This window comes from Sorex fumeus, unplaced genomic scaffold (assembly GCF_029834395.1).
Source record: "Sorex fumeus unplaced genomic scaffold, SorFum_2.1 ptg000029l, whole genome shotgun sequence".
Lineage (NCBI taxonomy): Eukaryota > Metazoa > Chordata > Mammalia > Eulipotyphla > Soricidae > Sorex > Sorex fumeus.
Window position 1 is genome coordinate 5,267,743 of NW_026606086.1, and position 21,248 is coordinate 5,288,990.

Consider the following 21,248-nt stretch of genomic DNA (forward strand, 5'->3'; position numbering starts at 1 on the left):
AGTGTCTGCCTTTGGCAGGTAGGCTTGAATGGTGGTGGGAAATTTTGAACAAAACATAATGCCCAAAATTAGAAAATTGTCTGTCATAGAGGCAGGGTGAGGATTGGAATGTGGGTGGTGGAAAACGTGCACTGGTGGAGGGATGGGTGTTCCATCATTGTATGGCTGAATCTCAAACATGAAACCTTTGTAACTCTATCTCACAGTGATACAATTAAAAAAAAAAGTAATGTGGATTTCATGCCCAATTCAATCAGCTTAATCCATGGCCGAACAAATAGCAGTAGTTCTACATTATTAAAAAATAATTTAAAAATAATAAAATAAAATAATTTTTTAAAAAATATAAGAGGGGCTGGAGTGATAGCACAGCGGATCGGGCATTTGCCTTGCACGTGGCTGACCTGGGTCGATTCCCAGCATCCCATGTGGTTCCCTGAGTACCACCAGAAGTAATTCCTGAGTCCAGAGCCAGGAGTATTGCCGGGTGCATTGCCGGGTGTGACCCAAAAAGCAAAAAAAAATATATAGAAGCAAGAACAGAACAGAGAATTTTCATATCCTCTTCATAGGCTCGCCTTTCTTCATGCTTCAGAGCATCTGCACTATTATTACTCTCCTGTATCTCTGTGCTCAGATATGCATGTTGTTACTACTCTCGCATATTTGAGGAAGCCGCAGAATCATGCCTTGTTGTGGTACAGGATGCAGAGAGATCCCCGATGGCTGCCGTGAGGAATCAGGATCAGCAAAAAGACTGTTCAGTCAAAGCTGCCAGGAATTTCTTCTGTCTCTTGATGTGAAAACATGAAGCAGAGACATCGGCAATGGTGGAAGTGGGTAGAAAGAGCAAGGGCAGGAATGGGGAGAGGGATCTAAGCATCTCCACATCCTGGGGAACACTCAGCAAGGCATCCTTGGGCATCCTTGGGCATCCTTGGGGAGGCACTCCCTGAGGTGTGTCTCAGAGCACCTGACAAGCCTCCTTCATGCAAGGACTACACCAGCCTCGGAGTCAGGTACCAGCTGGCTGGATGCGTGCTGAGAGCTGTGGAGGGATCCATTGAAACAAGACAGGAGCCGCTCAAATGGGTCTGTGCCCTTCCAAGAACACATTTTCCAAGTACAAAGTCAGCCATCCAGGAACGGAATGCTGGTACCCACCTGGGGTGTGTTTTCAGACTAAGTCTAGTGGTTCGCAAGGGTGATTTTTGCCCCTGGGGACACGTGGCAAACATATTTGGTCATCAGACATGGGGGAATGCAAGGGCACCCATGGGAAGCATCAGGGGTGTGACTAAGCATCCTACAGTGTCCAGGGCAGCCCCCACCTCAGACACTGTTTCTGCCTGTGTTTGTAGTGCTGAAGAGAGAAGCCTGATCTACACTCTGGCTTCTTAAACTGTGTGGACTGACCCCACACATAACTGTGAGAAAGACTGAGGAATTTACAAAAAAAAATCTTTAACATGTTTTTAAATACATTTCTGTATGATTTACGATAAATGCATGTTTGATTTGTTATCTGGAGCAATAGCACAGTGGGTAGGGTGTTTGCCTTGCACACGGCTGACCCGGGTTCAATTCCTCCGTCTCTCTTGGAGAGTCCAGCAAGCTACCGAGAGTATCCTGCCCACACAGCAAAGTCCCCGTGGCATATTTGATATGCCAAAAACAGTAACAACAAGTTTCACAACGGAGACGTTACTGATGCCCGCTCAAGCAAATCGATGAACAACGGGAGGACAGTGCTACAGTACAGTGCTACAGTGCTATTTTCTGTACTTCTATACCTGTGGTTACATAAACGTTTCTTGGATAATAGCTGATGCTGATGCCTTGCATGCCGCCTACCCAGGTTCAATCCCCAGCATCCCGTATGGCTCCCCAGGCAACTCTAGGAATAATTCCTGAGTCCAGAGCCAGGAGTAACCCCCGAGCATAGCCAGGTATGACTCAAAAAAGCAAAAAAAAAAAAGGTGGGAGAGGGGTGGGGAGGGGGATGATGAGTGGGGAAGTTGGAGACACCCTGGTCCAGTGGGCATGCAGGATCAGGCCACACAGGCAGAAGAGGCCCTTCCTGAGATTGGGGGTGCCAGTTATTTGGGACAGGAAAGAAGAATGGGAACCTGGCTCTGGGGAAAAGGAAGAGAGTTGGAAGGCCGACTAACAGCCAGAGAAGCTCTGGGTTCGCCTTTTAGGCTGTGACCACCTAGGGTCATCTCAGGACCACAGTCAAGTTCTGTTACTACTCTCCAGGGCCTCATGACAATCTTTGCTTAAGCTGCCATTAGCTGAGCACTTACAATGTGCCAGGAATTACCAAATGCCTGAGGTTGACTCGATCTTTCTGTACAGGCCCATACTGCATATTTCAGCTCTGTGAGCTGCACAGACTCAGCAGCTCTTCTCCAGTTCTGCTGTTGGAGAGCGCAGGCAGGCAAAGAATGAGCAGATCTGAGTTCTAAGAAACGCTATGGCCAGACCAGGAGGTGGACTGGCTTGGGTTCAGAGGTCAGAGTTTGTGGATCGTTATTCTATATACTCAGTATGTATTAAAGAAGTTAGTCTTAGCAATGGGCTGGAGTGATAGCACAGTGGGTAGGGTGTTTGCCTTGTGCAGTCCACATGGCTGACTCGAGTTCGATTCCTCTGCCCCTCTCAGAGAGCCCGGCAAGCTACCGAGAGTATCTTGCCCGCATGGCAAAGCCTGGTAAGCTACCTGTGGCGTATTTGATATGCCAAACACAGTAACAAGACTCACAATGTTACTGGGCCCACTCAAGCAAATCGATGAACAATGGGAGGACAGTGACAGTGACAGTCTTAGCAATGGCCCTCAGCACTGCACTGTGTTGTGTGCAAATAGGTGGTGACCAAGGCACGAAGGGCTGGGTGGCATGTCACGTACTGTGGGACACATGGCAGGGATGTAGCCCTGCTGGTGCTTGCCTCTACTCCTGTCAGTGGACAGGAGGCCGGGAAGGAATCCCAGACAAACTCTGGGTGACGGCCCAGGAGTCGAGCCAAGAAGCAGCAATGGAGGGTGTTTGACCTCATCAACACCCCTGGGAAGCTGGCAGATCACATAAATTGTTGGGAGAGTCTATATAAGATACCCCCTTGTATTGTTATCCAGGATGGAGCCAAATTACGGTGAAGGTAGACTGTAGAGCTAATCCACCCCAGAGACCCCCATCATTTCCAATGAGAAGCGGCCCCTCCGAGACCCGCCCATGGTCCCACTCTTACTCCTACTAAGAATGAGAAAACATGCTTGGGGATCTTCTTTTCGCACCTGTAGATCTTCATTCAGGTGATTTCTGCCACCTTTCCTGAGAGGTGTCAAGACCCATAGGGAAGGCTTTGGAACCACCTGAGCAAGCTGCCAAACACAACTCTGCCCCTGAGTCCTGGGCCCTCTGCCCATCTCTTCGATTCCCTGAGTCTCATGTACAAGTTAAGAGTGGCTGCACCACTCACCAGGGTGCAACCAGGAGAACACAGCAGCCCCAGGGCCCAGATGCTGAAATCTCCATTCTTCCTTCACTCTGAGGTGCTTGTCCAACCTTTCAGAGAAAGTTCTCCCTTTCACCTCATTAGAAAACAAATCTCACACTCCCTGTGGGTCTCCTCTTACTCCTAATGAGATATGCATGATGTGGCATCTCATTGCAGACTGGTTGGACCTCTGAAATCCTACCATCCCTGATCAAGTACCATTTCTCCATGGTGCCTTCCTTGACTCTTAGAACAACAACAACAAAAAAAAGAAACGAATGTCTCTTCCCTTATTCACGCAACACACATTCCCCCCAGCACACCTCCTGGCACTCAATATAGCAGCAGAGCAGCCCCGTGGAAAGGGGTTTGCTCCCCACCAAAACACAATGAATTCCTTCATTAAAAAATAACAATAAAGAAAAAAAGAATTCCTTCTTCTGGACAACTCTCTTTGAGCCTAGCAATGGCTTATGGCTCACTTTTGAACCACCTCAAGATCCTGGGACATTGACCTGTTCCAGCAGGTTTATTATGTACAGAAACCACCACTGGGAGAAAAAAAAAAGTGTTTAGTGATAAATGGGCAAGTACACTATCATGCAAAGCCTACACTTGGTCAATGACCCAGGATGAACCAGCTACAAGGGGCAGTTGGGTGATTTAGGCAGTTAGTTAGAGCATGAAATTCCAAAAGTAATCACAGTGTTTTCTGACCAGCATCTCACCACACTCAGTCTGACTCAGGGATATGAATGTGCCCTACTTGATTCATGCTTATGTGCAAGTTTAAAAATTATACCAAAAGTTTGTTAAGAGAGGAAAACTGGGGAGAAAAAGCTGAGGCCTCTCCTTGGAACTGCCAGGAAAGTCACTTGAAGAATTTACCAAATTAAGAAAGAACTACAAAGGTCAGCATTGCAAGTTCAGAGAAATAACACTGCCTGACATGTGAGGCACCTGGGTACACACCCCACACTGCAGGGTTCTTTTCAAGAATCACAACAACAAAAGCCAAGCATCAATAAACTTTCCTTGGAATAACAGAATTACTATGGAATCCAACATTGCTGGGTATTTATCCAAAGAATGTAAAAACACTAATTCAAAGAGATATCAGCACCCCTATGTTCATTGCAAGATTACTCACAATAAGTAAGATATGGGAACCATCTAAGTGCCAGGGATGGATAACTAAAGAAACAATGTGACTCACAAATGAATATCAGAAGAAAGCGGCACACTACAGAGATGTCTCTCCACCCTGTGCCAGGCTGATTTCATCAGGGACCTCAGAGGGGAGTCAGGTGTGTCCCTCCACTTGCCCCAAAAGAACCCCGGCAGCCACAAACCTCTAGAACCCAATCACCACCACACTCACGGGCGACTCTCACTGACTCTCCTAGGGCCCCCCATGAATGAAATTGAATTCACTGAGAAACCCAGGTATGTGGGACTTGTGACTGAAATCTCCAGGTTTCCGGAGTTAGGAATGGGTCCCTTCACCCAGCTCCCCACGCTTCCACTTTTCTGGAAGTCATGCCCACAAACTGCCTCTGGGTGCCATGGGAGTGCATTAATAGCCATGACCCAGACTCACACATGAATCTCGGAAGAGAGCAGCACACTGCAGAGATTCCTCCAGATGCCAAAATCACCATCCAGTTAAAAAAAAGAAAGGCCCTCCCGTTGATCGTCGATTTGCTCGAGCAGGCCCAGTAACGTCTCCATTGGAGACTTTGTTGTTACTGTGTCTGACATATCGAATACTCTTGGTAGCTTGCCGGGCTCTCTGAGAGGGGCGGAGGAATCGAACTCGGGTCGGCCATGTTGGCCGCTTGTAAGGCGAACGCCCTACCCGCTGTGCTATCGCACAGATATTTTTTTTTTCTAGCAAAAAAAAGAAAGAAAGAAAAAAATTAATTCTTGTTTTAGCACCCTATGAAAAAAACTGTAGAATTCCAGGAGTGCATGGCTGATAATTCATACAATTATGCCACTGATTTACCAACGGTAGCACACCAAATTTGATGCGGTGTAAGGTAGAAGACAACCAATCTTGAGAAAAATATTCATAACAAGCAATACAAAAAATAAAGTATTTAGCATCTGCCTTTGGGGCAGGCTTGGGTGGTGGTGACCAGTCCCCTAACACACACACACACACACACACACACACACACACACACACACTCACACTCACATTCTGTTATAATTCAATGTGATTTTTTTAAAGTTAAGATTTCAACTAAGCAATTCTCCAAGCAAACGCCAAGTCCCCATTGGGGGGGAGGGGTGAGTGTGGGAGTACAGGCATCTGTGAACATGCAGGCATGAGGGAGCAGATGTGGGTACCGTTCCTTCCCAAGTCAGAGTGAGCTGGGCAGGAGGGCGGGCTTCACTCGCCATTCGGTCTCTGCTGTCTGGTCCCCCCCTAGGGACTGTGGTGCTCGAGTGCTGGCTAAGCAGTCCACTTGGGCCCTGACCATGCATTCCCTGCCTCGACCTCCCTCCTAGCCTGTTTCTCCCCATGTCCTCCACCTCTAATCTCCCTTCTGTCCCCAGAGCCGAGGATTCTAAGCACTTCAGCTGTCCTTTCTCTTCTCCAGAATCCCCCAGTGCTGTTAAACCAAGGTGCCTTGAGAGGACCGTGACCTGATCCAAGCCACACGCTCCGGACAGGAGCTGCCTGGGCTCTGCTGATTTCCTTTTTCTTGCCACCACACTGGTCTTCAACGCCTGCTTCCCATAAGTGCATCACAGGCAACCAGATCCAGTGTTTGTTTAAGTCAACAGGTATTAAGTCTGTTGTGATATCTTTAACCGCTAAGCCTTTTATCCCTCTGTGGATAAGAAAAGCAAGTTAATTTGGCATAATTTGCTTCTGGCAAATCCGTATTATTTACTTTTTAGAGAATGATCTGCATTTCTTCAGAGGTTTTTACACAACACTGTGATGTAGAGCACAGGGCAAGTGCCTGGGGAGGGAGTGTGAGACATGTACCCTGGTCCGGCTGCACCCTCCCCCTCCCCTCCCCCCCTCCCCCTTGGGCTCCCTGCCGGCCCTTCCCTTGCTCTAAATGGCCGGAGGTTTATTGGCCTCCATATTTTGTCCTTGGCCCCCCTAAACCAGAAGTTCCCTAACTGATTTGGCCTACTGTCCCCTTTTCTGGGAAAAGTCACTCAGTATCCCCCAGTTGCACCGAAGGCTGTGAGTGCTGCCCTGGATGGACAATCCCCTCGGGGAAAGTACTCTCAGAATTAGGGGTCTGGAAGCACATTTGAGTATTCCATGAAGCCCCAGGAGACTTGCACTCAGCTATAGCCAATAGGTGTCCACATCAGCCGAATGATACAACAGCTCCACTCAAAGGCCTTTTCCCTCCCACTCGTGTTTAGCCCTCGGTTCACTCACCGCCCTGAGCTTGGATGATCTTTCTAAATCTCCTTCAGTCTTCTGAGCCTTTTGTTCAGAACAGCCCCCTCAGTCCTCCACTGCCTCTTGAACAAGTTACCCAGTTCCCAGGGGCTTTCAGGGATTCTGACCCACTTTTCTGTCCCTTCCTCCCTACTGAGATCCCCTGCAGTTCCAGAAGGTACCACCCTGGTGTCCATGCATTTTCCTCTGCCCAACGAGGCCCTGGACCAGGCTAGCCTCAGGCCTCACCTCTCCAGGAAGGTCACCCTGACCTTTCCCCAGGTTCTCGTGAGTCTCATTCTTCTGAGTTCTCTGTGTTCTTCTATCCCCACCCTAGTTGCTGGCTTCCCCAGTTTCTGAGTCCCACTGCAGTAGGGACATGACTTGTACGTCATTCCTTAGCTGCCAGAGCAATGCTTAGCACAGAGTGTGAACTTGGGAAATTCCTCAGCGTGCATAGGAATGGGTCATTGAAAATTTTGGCTTTAACTGTTCTTAATAATAAGTAGGAAGTTTAAGTATTTCATTCATAGATTCATTAATTTAAAATTAATATAATGTTATAGTCACGGTCACAGTCTTCCCGTTGTTCATCGATTTGCTCAAGCAAGCCCAGTAACGTCTCCATCATGAGACTTGTTGTTACTGTGTTTGGCATATCGGATACATCACGGGTAGCTTGCCAGGCTCTGCTGTGTGGGTGAGATACTCTAGGTAGCTTGCCGGGCTCTCCAAGAGGGGCGGAGGAATCGAACTCGGGTCAGCCATGTTGGCCACTTGTAAGGCAAAAGCCCTACCGCTGTGCTATCGCTCCAGCGGGAATGTTATAGTAAATACAAAATATGAAATAGTATGTTGTTATGTGCTATTTAATATATACTAACATATATTTTAATTTGTAAATTAATCATAAAAATATCAGATTCCATTTATTATATTACTTTTTTAAAACACCTTTTAAATCATGCTTCTATGGTGATACAAAGGGAGAGGAAAAATGTGATGAAAATGTGGAGTTTCACATCTCTGACTTCTTTGTTTAGTTTTGGTTTGGAGTCACACCCAAAATGTGGTCCAATAGTTCATGGTTCAGTGCTTAGGAATTACTGAGCAAGTACCCTTGCCCATTGTACTATTGCTCTAGCCCAGACAACTCTAATTTCTGGAATTTAATTTCTCTAGGGCCAGAGCCATAGTACAGTGGGTAGAGTGCTCGCCTGGTGCTTGCCAGGTTTGACCCCCAGCACTCCATATAGTTCCTGAGCAGCACCAGGAGTGACCTTGAGCACAGGTTCAGGAGTGACCCCTGAGCACAGCTGGGTGTGGTCTGGAAAACAAACAAACAAAACCCCAGAACTCTATTGGTTATATAATTTGGGCTTGGATCACAAAAAACAATCAACTTGAAAGGCAACTTAAGGAGACCTTCCAGACCCGGAGAGTTGGCACTCAGCCTGCTGACTGCCCGGGAGTCCCTCCTGGTGGCCAAAGCTGCCAGCCACATGACCCATGCATGACTGCCTCCTGGGACTTGCCACAGGAATAACCTCTTTGTCCCCACCTTCACAGTCACCTTCTCTCCTTTCTCAGTTCTGCAACCCCAGGAGACCAGCACCTGGGAGACCCCAGTCCAAGAAAGTGCCATAAGGAGCCACTTGTCAAGGTCCCATCCGCGCAATGACCCTAACTGTGGTCTCTCCAGAGGTGGGAGAGCAGCATCTTCCTGAGATCCAGCTGCCTTGGGCCTACTCACAAATGCCCCAAGGCTGCTCAGAGCCCAGGCTAGTGACCGCAGCGTCACTTCCCAAGTTCAGACGTGCTGCGGCACTTGCCTGGCATGGATGCCAGTTCTCAGCCGCCTTTACAGACACGCAGTGCTTCCCTCCCGACTGGTCTGGAGCGGGGTCATCTGCTCCCTACAAAGATGGTTTTGTACCAAAGTGCTTGCCAATTAAAAACAAATAGGGCCTCGTTTATTCTGTCTGTAAACCTTTGTGATACTGATCCAACACCATTAAAAATTGTTATAAACTTTGGATCAAGTGAAAATGGAAGGACGTTAGACTTCTAAATTGGATGATTCTCCATCACCCAGACACCAGGCTGAATAGCAGCATGCTAAAAACAAGAGTCATTGCTGCCACTTGCTTTTACCTCACTCCTCACACTGTTAAATTGTTCATCTAAGCATCTCAGTTCCTTTCTTAGAGTTCCTAGCAACAACCGGGGTGCTTTTCAGTGTCTGTGGGGGAATGACCACACCTTAGTACTCCTGGAGGCCACTGCTGAGGTGTGTCCCTGCTCCAGAGAAGCCAGAGTGCAGGGATCCAGGGAACTAGGAAACTAGCTCTGGGAGCCAGGGAACCGTCTTTGTGAGTGTCTGCTGCCCTTTAAGCAGCTCAGGGCTCTGGCTCCTGAGTTCTACAGTGGAAGAACTGTAATTTAATTTCTGCCCTCTGCCCTCACCCATGTGCCATGTGCCTTCAGCCCATGCCCCCAGGTGAGAGGTTAGGGACAGCTGGGGGAGATCCTGTGGAGCCACCCCTGACCTAGTCCATCCCCCAAGGCCACCAGGCCCTGCCCAGCGCTGCCCACACCAGCTTGGCGTACCTTTCCAGGCCTTTCTATAGCTGTTGAGTTTGCTTTTCTCGAATACTTTCTCCTGGGGCCAGAAGGGGGTGGTCGGGGCTTTCGCCAGCTCCTACAGGACTGTGCCCTGTGCTTGCCTGAATGCCAGGGCCTAGAGACCAGCTCAAAGCAGAAGGGACAAGTCTGAGCACACCGAGGCTGGCGGTGCTCCAGTGCCGGCCCCTCCCCAGCCAGCTGCCTCCTGCCCGGCCTTGCCAGGGTGGCTGAGGGTCCCTCCAGGGGCCCCCGCCCTGGAAGCCAGGCCTAAAGCTCTCAAAGCTCAGCAGAGGCTTCTCCCCATGTTCAAGTTCAGGGCTTAGCACCAAGGTCTAGGTGGTGAGGAGGCAGAGGGAGGGGCCGTGGTGCCCGACTCCACGACAGCCGTGGGCAGGAGCAAGGGGGTGAGAACTGGTCCCTAAAGCCAGGCAAGTATCAGTCAGGGCTGCTCAGAATCCCCTGACCTGCAGGACAGGTTTAGAAAGAACCTTCTAGAGATTGGCCTGAGCCAGAGAATTGGAATTTCTAACCAAATCACAGCCCATGCTTTTCTCGCCGCTAAAGGGATGGTGGGGCTGGCGGGAGGGGGGAGGGAAGTACATCCTGGTGGGGGGTCCCTCCTGGTGGGGTCCCTCTTGCTGGCCTTCCAAGAGCTTCCCAAGTTCTAGGTGTTCAGGAAAGAAAGGCCCCTGGAATTCCCAGTGGGGCTGGCAGGGCTGGAGCAGGGCAAAGCAGAGAGTAACTACGGTGGGGGCTACAATCCCATTTTGCAATGGAGGGAAAAAAACAAAGTTCACTGAGGTGCAGTCACTTTCCTGCAGCCGGTCGGCCAGGGGCCATAGCCAAGCCCACTCTGGGACCCTCACACACGCGACCTTTGTCTCTCCCGCCTGCATGGAGGAAGGGTGGCTTCCCTGCCTCTTTGCCCAGCTGGACGGCCAGCAGGGAACAGTAGCAGGCAAGTTCGGGATTGCTGCAGGCCAAGAGCCAACATGACCTTCACAAACCCCAATTCTGCAACTCTTGGTTAAAAGCAAGGAATTGTTCTGTAGGTGACCTAGCCTAGGGCAGACAGGCTGAGGGTGCCGCTTCAGGGAGCAGGAACTGTGACTGTGGGTTGAGTGTGTGACGGTGAACTGGTGCTAGCCCTGGAGACTCAGGACTACTGAGAGAGAAGCTCGTTTCCCAGCCTCTGGCCTCTTTTTGCTCACTTTTCCTTTGGGGGTGTTATGCTCCTTTGACTCCCCCTCAGGGTGGAATAGGAGTCAGGGAGAGATCGCCAGTAAAATTGAGATTCTTTTATTTTTCTTTTTGGGTCACACCTGGCAATGCACAGGTGTTACTTCTAGCTCTGCACTCAGGAATCACTCCTGGCAGTGCTCGGGGGACCATATAGGATGCTGAGGATCGAACCCGGGTTGGTCATGTGCAAGGCAAATGTCCTACCCGCTGTGCTAGCACTGCAGCCCCTCAAGATTCTTCTTAATTAAAATACTTTCCGGGGATGAGCGGTGGGAGGTATATCTGACAGTGCTCACAGGATAATGCTGGGCTGGAACCCAGAGCTCCTGCATGCTGGTCGGCCTGTGCTCCAGCCCAGGGTTCTCTTGTTTTCTGCGGGGTGTCCTGTTGGGGGCACTGTGATATAGTAGATGTAGCTACTGGGCATGGGGCACTGTCAGACTCCAGGAAAGGGGGGATATGCTCATGGGGGCGGGGATGGCCTCCACACTCCCCCTCTAGGCCCTCTCCTTTGTCTTTTCTCTAAATGAGAGGTTCTGTGTCCGAACTAGCTGACAGCTAGAGCACTGAGCAGCCCCCAGGCCCTTAGCAGCGAGAGCCTCCGGGCCTTTCCCCACCTGCAGGGCCCTGGGCTGCTGGCTCTCAGGCTGCTGGTTCCCTGGTGGTTCAGCTGCTTGGAGCATGCTGGGTCTGTTGGCTCGGCTTGGCTTGGGGGTTGTGCTTGTTTATTTTGGTGGGAGGGTGAGACCAGAAGAGAAGAACTATCAGAGCAAGGATGACTCTCGCAGCCACTTGGGATGCCTTGACTGGAGTTTACTGACCAGACGCACCTAGAGAAGGGTGCGTGGACCCTGGGGTGTTGCATTTCCACAAAGTCAGCAAGGCACCCACTCACCAGGAACTCAACGTGACTAGCACCCCAACTCCTGCTTCCCGCTCATCATCCCCCCACACCCAGCAGAGCTGCTCCAGCAGGTCAGAGTCTGTCCCCACTCACGTGACAACCCTCCTTGCAGCTGCCGCCACTCCTCATGCTGGGCACAGGCTGCCCTACAGCTGATTCCCACGGGGACCCCCTCGGCTTTGCTGCTCCCAGACCGCGTGGCCAGGGGGAACCCCTCTCCAGCGTTCTCTCCTGACTCAGCGGAGAAGGTGTGAGTCTCACTCTCTGCGTGTGTATGTGTGTGGGGGGGGGAGGCACAGGCTCACCCAAGAGCAGGTTCCTAAAAAGTGGGTCTGTGCCTGGGAAAGGCAGCCTGGGGCACTTGGTTGTCTATCCAGGGCACCCTTTGTCTTTAGAAAGGTGCCCCCAGTGCACCCAGCACTGATGCCCGGCTCACTGTTTGGCTGCATGACTCAGCACAGCGGCACCATGAGTATGCTGGCTTCTCTGAGGAGACCCTACCTGTGCCCAGGGGTTCTTCTCACTGCTCCCCACTGCTTGAGCCCAGCTGGCTTCTGCACACCCCCCTCCTTACGTCAAGCAACCTCAGACTCGTCCTTCTGCCTCCTCAGCAAAGGGCTGCTCCACTGGTACAGGGCAGGAGACTGCAGGCTGGCTGGAGGCGGCGGGAAGAAATGCTTGTGCAGAGGTGCAGCTGCCCAGAGACGCCCTCCCTCCCTGAACACCCATGCTTCTCGGCTCTCTGCTGTGTAGGACCCACCTCTGCTGAGGGGTGTCACGAGAGGTGGGGAGACTCAGCAGAGAAGCAGGACCTGAGACTACTGACTTGGCCCAACTGGACAGGGAGCCAGGGCTAAGCAGATCTGTAGTGTGGGCATGCATGAGAAGCTGGGGCTCCTCAGAGCACCCCATCCCTGCAGGTCCAGGGAAGGCCTAGTGAGCTGCGCATGTGTGGAAAGCTTCTGATCTAGGCAGACATGATGCCAGTGACCCAAAGCAAGAATTTGAGGACCACAGATGTATTGATTTCATTTTGGCCCCCCAAGCATTGCTCAGGAGCACAGGGTGATGCCCAGCAACACTTAGCTAAGGAAGCCGGCAGGTCATCAAGGGCTTAGCGACCCAGCAGAGCACCAACGCCTGGGGCCAGACACAGGTGCCTGGGAGGTCATGTGGTGCCGTGGGAAGGAGTGGGTCCCACAGACACCCCTGAACTCCAGCCCCAGGAGCTCTGATCCTGACAAGCTCCTCCCCAGCCAGATCCAGGCACTCCAGCCAGAATCCTTGAATCCCCGTGGAAAGGGCCTGAGCTCCAAGTCCCAGCTTCTCTCCAGACTCACCCCTCCAGGCCTCCTCACTGCATCCACGCTGGCCCTGCTGTGCTCTTTCCTTCACTCTCGCAACCGCTTTCGTGAAGTGTATCCCACGTGCAGAGCAGGGATTCTCCAAGAACCAGCCCACCCAGCCTCCCCACTGTCCTTCCCCACGTCTCTCGCCCCAGAAACAGCCGGTTCCTCCCACAGCCCAGACTGCCCCGTCCAGCTCCTCCATCTACTGTCCAAAGTGGGGAAGGACAAGGCTGGCTCCCTAGATCATGCTCCTCTAACTCCTCCATGCTTCCCCTCAAACACTGTCACTGTCCTCCCGTTGTTCATCGATTTGCTTAAGTGGGCCCAGTAACATTGTGAGAATTGTTACTGTGTTTGGTATATCGAATACGTCACGGGTAGCTTGTCAGGCTTTGCTGTGCAGGCGAGATACTCTCAGTAGCTTGCCGGGCTCTCCGAGAGGGGCGGAGGAATCAAACTCAAGGTTGAGCAGGTCAGCCTCGTGCAAGGCAAACACTCTACCCGCTGTGCTATTGCTCCTCACACACTATCTTGCCTATTTACCCCTCTCATGAAGTGCGAGGTCCCACCCACACATTCACCAATAGCATTTCCTCCCCTCACTTGGCCCCCGAACTTTCCCCAGTCTTCAGGTTGCAGGTAAAAGCCTTTCTCCTTCAGGAAGACTTCCTTGACCATCCAGTCCCTACATGCTCATCTTCCTCTGAACCATCAGAGCTGATTGGTTGTTATCTGTCATTGTTATCTGTCATATTCTGCTTTGAATTGTGAGCTTTAAGTAATTCCTGGCTACAGACCACAACCTACCCTACAAATTTTGTGCCTGCTAAGCAACATTTAAATAAACATAATAAATCCAAAGGGGGACATTCTGCAATGATAGAGTTCGGTGATGGCAGAACAAAGAGGAGTGTGAACTCATACAGTGATCGTCCTCTGCCTCCTGGGCGAACAAACAGGTGATGGTTAACTTTTGCTCAGCCAAGACTGCATTCTGCAGGGCTGGAGCGATAGCACAGAGGGTCGTGCCTTGCACATGGCCGACCCAACTTCAATTCCCAGCATCCCATATGGTCTCCTGAACACCGCCAGAAGTGATTCCTGGGTGTAGAGCCAGGAGTAACGTGTGAGCATCGCCGGGTGTGGCCTCCCCTCCCCCACAAAAAAGACTGCATTCTGCTTCTGCCGTTGCAACCCCCCACCTTGCCTACCCCCGCCTTGCGCTGGCCAGGAAGCCTCTTCCTGCCTCCTGCTCACCATCAAGTCTGACTTGCCCACTCCTTGTGACTCTCTCACGAACAAAACACCATGAATATTCCAGCCTGGGCCCAGGAAGCCAGGTTCTTGGCCTCCCATCACCACAAGAGCTGACAGTGACACTCCCCTGGGCCCAATTGCTGGCTTTGCAGCCTGCTGGAGGTGGGGCTGGTTTGGCTCATTCACACACCGTGCCCCTCCCCCTCTGAAGACACGCACCCCCACCTTCCCCATGTTCTGTCTGCCTTGGATCACCCATACATGGAGCAACACAAAGTGTGTTCCAGACATATCAACATATCAACATATCAACCTGGGGCCTGAGTCAAATGTCAGAGACAAACCCCTGTGTTCTGCTCTCTGGAGGATGATAGTCTGACAGCAGGAAGCTCTCTCCATCTGAGGGCCCTGGTGGCTTTCACTGGGGTAGACATCTCTGAGGAATCTGGATGCTCACCCTGTGGCCCACAGCTCACACGCGCACAAAAGGGCGCATCTTCAGAAACCCTTTGCCCAGAATCAAGGTCTTCTCACCAACCTGGAGAGACTGCTGCCACCATCTCTCTCGTTGTCACAAGAGTATTGAAGAGCTCTACTTACCCAAATAGCTCCACTTGGATCCTGCAAAGAACAAAACAAAGCCTGTCAGTACTACAGAGCTGGAGCAGGAAAAGCTACAGGTTTGATTTAAAAATGGGGAGAGACTGAAAAGATGGGGAGATGCTGAGAAATGACAACACTGTCTGGAGGGCGTCTCAGAGTCTAAATAGCAGCCTCCCGGGACCTTAGTGATGCCAAACTAAGCCCCTGGATTGGTGAAAGTTCTTGGGCTCCTGGCCTGTCCATGCCAGCCTGAAAGCCCTGCGCCCACACTGCCCCCCTTCCCGTGTCCCTCAAGCCAGTCAGTTTCAGTTGACTGTCGCCCATTTCAAGCCTGACACAGAGTTTGGGGAGTCCAGGCCTTGTCCCTGAACACTCACCCTGTGGCGTGGGCCTGAGCATTCTGTGAACCACCAGGGCCACACCCAGTAGGGCTGGGAGAGAGGGACATGGAGTGACCAGGGGGCTAATCTCAGGCCCCATCATGCCGGGCATGTGCTTTGCCACTTGAACCCCCTCCTTGGCCCCCGTGTCTCTATTCTTTGCCCACACGAAGCTGGAAACACAATTTCTGCAGCTTTCTCCCACTAACAACACATCCTACAGTCGACGGCGGTTGGTCTCAGCACAGAGAGAACCCACACTGCAAAAGACAGTTTCCCCTCAAGGGAGTTGCCACTGTCGTGAGAGGCAGAGCCACAGAGGACGTGGAGAAGTTCCCCCCCTCTCCCACTCCACACTTTCCACACAAGAGCTGAGTGCTTCGAAACAACACATTCCAGGGCCCAGGATGGCTCAGTGACAGCGTGAGGCCATGACTGTGATCCCCGGCACCCCCCCCCCCCCACATTCCTGAGTCTGATCCTGTAGCTGCTCCACGAGTGTATGATCTCCTGGATGGATCAGTCAGTGTGTCCGAGCACCACCAGCAAGTGTACAGCTCCAGACAATGCAACACAAAGCAAGGGACAAGAAGCCATCACTGGATGTTTGGGAAAATGTCACCTCAGAGCTAAGCCCTCAGTGTTCTGCCTGACCACAGCTCCCTTACCTCCAGGAGGAGGCCAATGGAATGTGGCCAGGTCCAGGGGAAGTTGGGAACACACAGCTGCTCAGGCCCCTTATCCTGTCCCAGGAGACCCTTCTAAGCCACAATCAGGGACTGTTCAATGCCTAGCCAGTTGGGCCTTCGGTTTAAGGCTAGGAACTGCATGTGCTTGGGTCCTGCAATGCTGGAGACCATCAGGACCATCCCAACAGTGCCAGGGCTGGTCGGTCAGAGAGATAGTACAGAGGATGAGGTATTTGCCTTGCATGGATCTTGACCAGGGATTGATTTCCTGAAGTCCATATGGTTTCCCAGACCAGGAGTAATCCCTGAGCACAGATCCAAAGTAAGCCCTGAGCACTGCCAGGTGAGGCCTGAAAAAACCAAAACAAAACCCAGGGTTGGTTCACGTTTTCTAACCACTGTACTCTCTCTCTGGCCATGACTTTAGTTGTTTGTTTTGCTTTGTTTTTGAGACACCGGGGCATGTACTCTTCTGAGCTACATACTTGGCCCCTAGTTTCACATGCTTCGTTAAAGTTCTACTTCATTTCTTTGTCTCAGGATTTTGAATTAATGTTGTTTCTAATTTTCTAATTTTGTTGGTGATCGTTTCAGATTAAACTTGCCCCTGAGAAGTCAGCTAATTCTATAATTTTTTGCTTAAAAAATCTCAACCCTGAGAGTGGAGCAATAGTACAGCACAGACAACCTGAGTTCTCTTCCTGGCACCCAGCATGGTCCCCAAGTACCACCAGGAGTAATCCTGAGTGCAGAGACAAACACTGAGCACTGCTAGGTGTGGCTCCCCCCAAAAGTAAACAAAGGAAAAATTAAAAACAAAACAAACACACCTCAGTCCTGGACCAGAGAAATAGTACATGTTAAGGCATTTGCCTTGCACTCAATGACTCCTGGTTCAATCTTGGGACCATATATAATTCCCTGAACACTGTCAGAAGAGAACTGTCAGAACACAGAGCCAGGAGTAAGCCTTGTTATTGGTTTATGGGGTGTGGATGTAGTGCAAAAACAAACAAATAATAAAATAGAAAATATCCCCCAGCTATTTCCCTGATCCCAGTGTGGCCACTTTGAACACTTTGGAATGGATTCTTTTGCCATTATTTCTCCATCTCTCTAGACCATCTTCATAACTGGTCTGGGCTTGTTTATGGCTCTCATCCTGGAAGGGGAAGGTTGAGGACACATACCTAACCCTCCACCTCCTTTAGGGATGCAGAACTGAAAGCCGACAAGGTGAGATGCACACAGTCATGTCTGCTTAGAAATAAGACTTCACATTTGCCCCGGCACAGAGGGCACATGCACCCCTGAGTCTTCAGAGGCCTGGAGTCCCTAAAACATCCATTGAGAACTGTGCACCTAGCCCCCAAACAGTTCCATCATTATGGCTAGTGAGAGTACAGTAAGTAGGGCACTTGTCTTGCATATCCCTGACCTGGGTTCAATTCCTGGCATTGCATATGGTCCCCCGAGCTCATCAGGAGTGATCCTTGAGTGCAGAGCCAGGAATAAGCCCTGAGCACCACCAGGTAGGGCTCCAAAACAAAAACAACCACCCCCCCAAAGTGATTACCTTACATCCCTAAAATCTCACGTGCAAGTAACTTTAAGGAAACCCACAGGAGCTCTGAAACCTGTCACAGATCTCCCCAGTAGGACTGAACAGGACCAAAGTGAACCCGTAGTGGGTGAGACCATTTTACCATAGATATGGAGAAACCAGCCTGTATATGACTTCCTCCTACACATACACACACACACACACACACACACACACCACTTCTAGCAGGAGATAGGAGCAAGAAGGAACAAAGAAAGCCCTGCCTTAAGGCCAAGATACCAAAGACAGCAAGCCTTTCTTCTTGAGGCTTTTCCATCAGGGGTGTGTGTGTGTGTGTGTGTGTGTGTGTGTGTGTGTGTGTGTAGGGGAGAGGTAGTGCCACTTAATAGATTGCTTTAATTGTTATTAATACCTAAATATCTATGATTTACTAATTAATAAATGAAATCATGGAGTAGGTTGGGAATAGCTTAGTGGCCAAGAGCCTACCCTGGATACCAGTTAGATTCAGTTAGATCCCTGGCACCAGCCCACATGCCAAGTACCACAAGTGCCACCTGCCAAATGCCAGCGGCATTTAGATCCCTGGTGTTAGGACAAGGGCGCCACATAAATATGTGTGATCCCAATCATCACAGCAAAAACAATAACAGGGAAGGCAAAAGAACAAATCAAATCAATAAATAAAATTTGATGATAGATTCCAGAAATGGAGGAAGCCAGATCATTGCCACTTAGCCGGGTGGAGCATTTGCAGGCCTGGGACAGGAAGCATCACAAGGAATCAGGAACTCTTCCTTGCTGCCTTCCCTGAAGGGACCTAGGCTGTAGGTGACACTGAAGGGCACCCATGAAACCTCTGTTTCAGGGCTGCTCTGCCTTGCTCCACATACAAGTTCAATCTAGGTCTTAATACCTCCCTCTCCTGCGGTCCTCCAAAAGCTCACTGAAGGGGACCTGGCCGCTCTCCCCACTGAGGCTTGGCAGCTCTCGGGGAAGCTTGGGGACCCATGTTTAGAGAGCGCCTGTGGGGAGTTGCAAGGCTCGGGGTGAGCCAGTCCCAGAACTGTCTCCTGAGACGCCTGCCCTGTCTCTGGCCTCTGACTGAGAACCTCTGTCTGCAGGGGCTTGGGAGAAGAAGCACCAGAAAAGGGAGAGTGATGGAGTTCAGGGGTGCCTGAGTGAAGATCAGGGCCCAGAGAGGTGATGGGTCAGCTTTAAGAAGGTTGCCAGGAAATTTCCAGAGAGGTGGAAGCGACACTCATGGTCCCCAGCCTGAGAAACAGGAACCTCACGAAACCAAGTCCACTGACCCCACAAGGCCCTTCCAAGAGGAAACTCCCCACACCCCAAGAAGGCGCTGCCTTCTCTCTGGGAGACTGAGGTTGAACAGTGCCTGTTAGAACCTGCAGACCTGTCTGTACTCTCTGGGTGCTCCCTGAGCAAACGCTATCAACAAGGATCTAGGTCAGGGGTTCAGAGCCTGGCAGCTTCCTGTCATGGGTGCTGGAACCTCTCTGCATGGCTGCCTGCTGCCCCAATGCCAACCCTGCAGGAGGCTCTGAACCACAGCTCCCACAAATTTCCGCTGGCAGCCACAGGAAGTAGATTTCCGGATGTTCTCCAAAAGACACAACACTTCATCTGATTATCTCCCTCACACCCTGATTTTTCTCTTTCATTCCGTAAGTGTCAAAAGCTGAACTACTCCAGGCAGAGGCCAACCATGCCCTGACTCCACTTCTCAGTTTAGCACTCGCCCCAACGCGCAATGTCTCAGTATTTTGCTTTGACATTATCCCTTGACTCAAGAGAGCTACAGGAGGGAAAAGAATCAAAGCAGAATCCTTAGAATGTAGGGGTCCACGGACTGGCTACTCAATTCAAGGAGGCAGTAAATTATTTGGGGGAGGCACACTTGCGTTGCTGCAGGGCGTCTGTGTTGCTGAGGATGAATTCAGGACCTTGCACATAGGATACAAGAGCTCTACCTCCTGAACTACATCCCTGGCCCCAAACTTCCAATCTTCCTTGGAAAAGGGGGAGGAAAAGGAGAGAGAGGAACAAAGGGATGAGATTGGGGCATAAGGACAAGGGTGAGGATAGGGCAGGAAGCTGGGCAGAGAGGGCAGGGGAGGCGGTGGGAGGAAGGGCAGGGGTGAGGGGGAGGACGGAGGGGGTGGCAGGGGGCACTCAGAGCCTTTCTGGACAGAGAAACAATGAACAGCTCAGAGGGAAAGGGGAGAATTCAAGAGAAACTTTCGGTCTCAGCTGAGCTGTTTGCAGAGAGGGACATGGATCAGTCAGCAATTTAAAATTTCTCCACTTTTCCACAACTTATTTTTCCCACCTACCTTCTATTTCTCCACAACAAAGGGGAGTGACAGGAGCCGCCCCAGTAATTCCTAATCTGCCCTCAAGGGCACAGTGACCTTTGAGGGAGTCAGGGGGATGGTTGCCGGCTATCAAGAGTCACTTTGGGTCCTTCTGTAAAGGTCCAGGCGGCCTGAGCCCAGGAATTGGAGCACCGACCAGCGCCTCTCCAACTTGTGTGCAAGTCTGTCGGGGCAGGGGGTGGCCACTCAGTCCCGGGACCTAGCATGCAGTCCTGCTCCCGGCTCAGGTGCGCTGACCCTGACCGCCGCTGGCAGGAGCCCGGGTTCCTGTGGGTTTGCTGCTCTTTCTCCCGCCTCGCTCGGCTCCCTCGGGCTCCAGCCCTTGGGAGTCAAAGGCCCTAATTACCCCCTGAAACAGGGTGCGTAAGCACACGCACTCGTATGGGGGGGTAGTGGAGCCTCCTGGAGAAAACAATGATTAAGGACGGGTGCATCATCCCTGGACTCGGAGGCGAAGTTAATGGGGGGAGCGGTCGCGCCGCCGGGCACCGCGGTCAGCGTGGGGGGCCGGGCAGCAGCGGACCCCCCGCACCGGGGTAGCGCTGCACCCGCACGTGGAGCCCACCCCGGGGTCTCTGGCCCTGGCCCAGGGTCCCACGGTTCCCCTCCGGAGTTAGGGGCGCTCAGAGTCAGAACCAACCTATGTCGCAGAAGACCAGGGGCTTCTAGCAACCGCCGTGGCGAGTTCGCGCGTTCCAAAGGGACAGGACGCCCCTCGCCCCTTCCTAACGCCCTCCCCCCCACACCCAGTCCCCCGCCGGTCCCCCTGCTAGGAAAAAAAATATTCATGGAAAAGCCTCGCTGGAACTGGGCCGTCCACGCGTGGCCGCGCGCGGGGAGTCTCGGGCACGTTACCGTTGAGCGGGGCCGCGCCGGCGGGCGACTGCTCCAAGACGGCGACCAGGAGCGCGGCCACGGCCGCGGGGTGCAGGCGGCGGCGGGGCACCCCGGGGTGCGGGCGGCGGCGGGGCATCCCGGGGTGCAGGAGGTGGCTGGGCATCCCGGCTGCTCCCGGCGCGCTCGCTCAGGCTGCAGAGCACGGGGCCACGTGCGCGCACCTGGGCGCCCGGCGAGCTCGTCTGTTCTGGGGCTCCTGGCGCCCTGCCCGCCGCTTTTAAGGAGCGACTCGGCCACAAACACATGATGTCATTGGGGGGCGGGGGTGGACGGGCAAGGACCGCCTGCCTGCAGAAGTGCCTGCGTCCCGCTCGTCTGGGGGAGCTGCCGCGCGGGGCTGGGCAGGGACCCCGCTCGGGGACTGGCTGGGACGGCCCCACCTTGGTCCCTTATAGGAAGCTCTCCAAGGACACTGCCATTTGG

General features: G+C 52.1%; 1 protein-coding gene across 1 annotated transcript in view; it reads right to left on the reverse strand.

Annotated features, from left to right (window-relative positions):
• Window positions 1-20,928, reverse strand: part of CA12 (carbonic anhydrase 12) — a 57,326-nt gene extending 36,398 nt beyond the window's left edge. The window contains exons 1-2 of the mRNA XM_056115320.1: window positions 20,784-20,928; window positions 14,897-14,917 (exon numbers count right to left, since the gene is read on the reverse strand). Coding sequence (XP_055971295.1) covers window positions 14,897-14,917; window positions 20,784-20,928 — 166 coding nt within the window. The remainder of the gene's footprint in view (window positions 1-14,896; window positions 14,918-20,783) is intronic.
• Window positions 20,929-21,248: the final 320 nt, after the last annotated feature.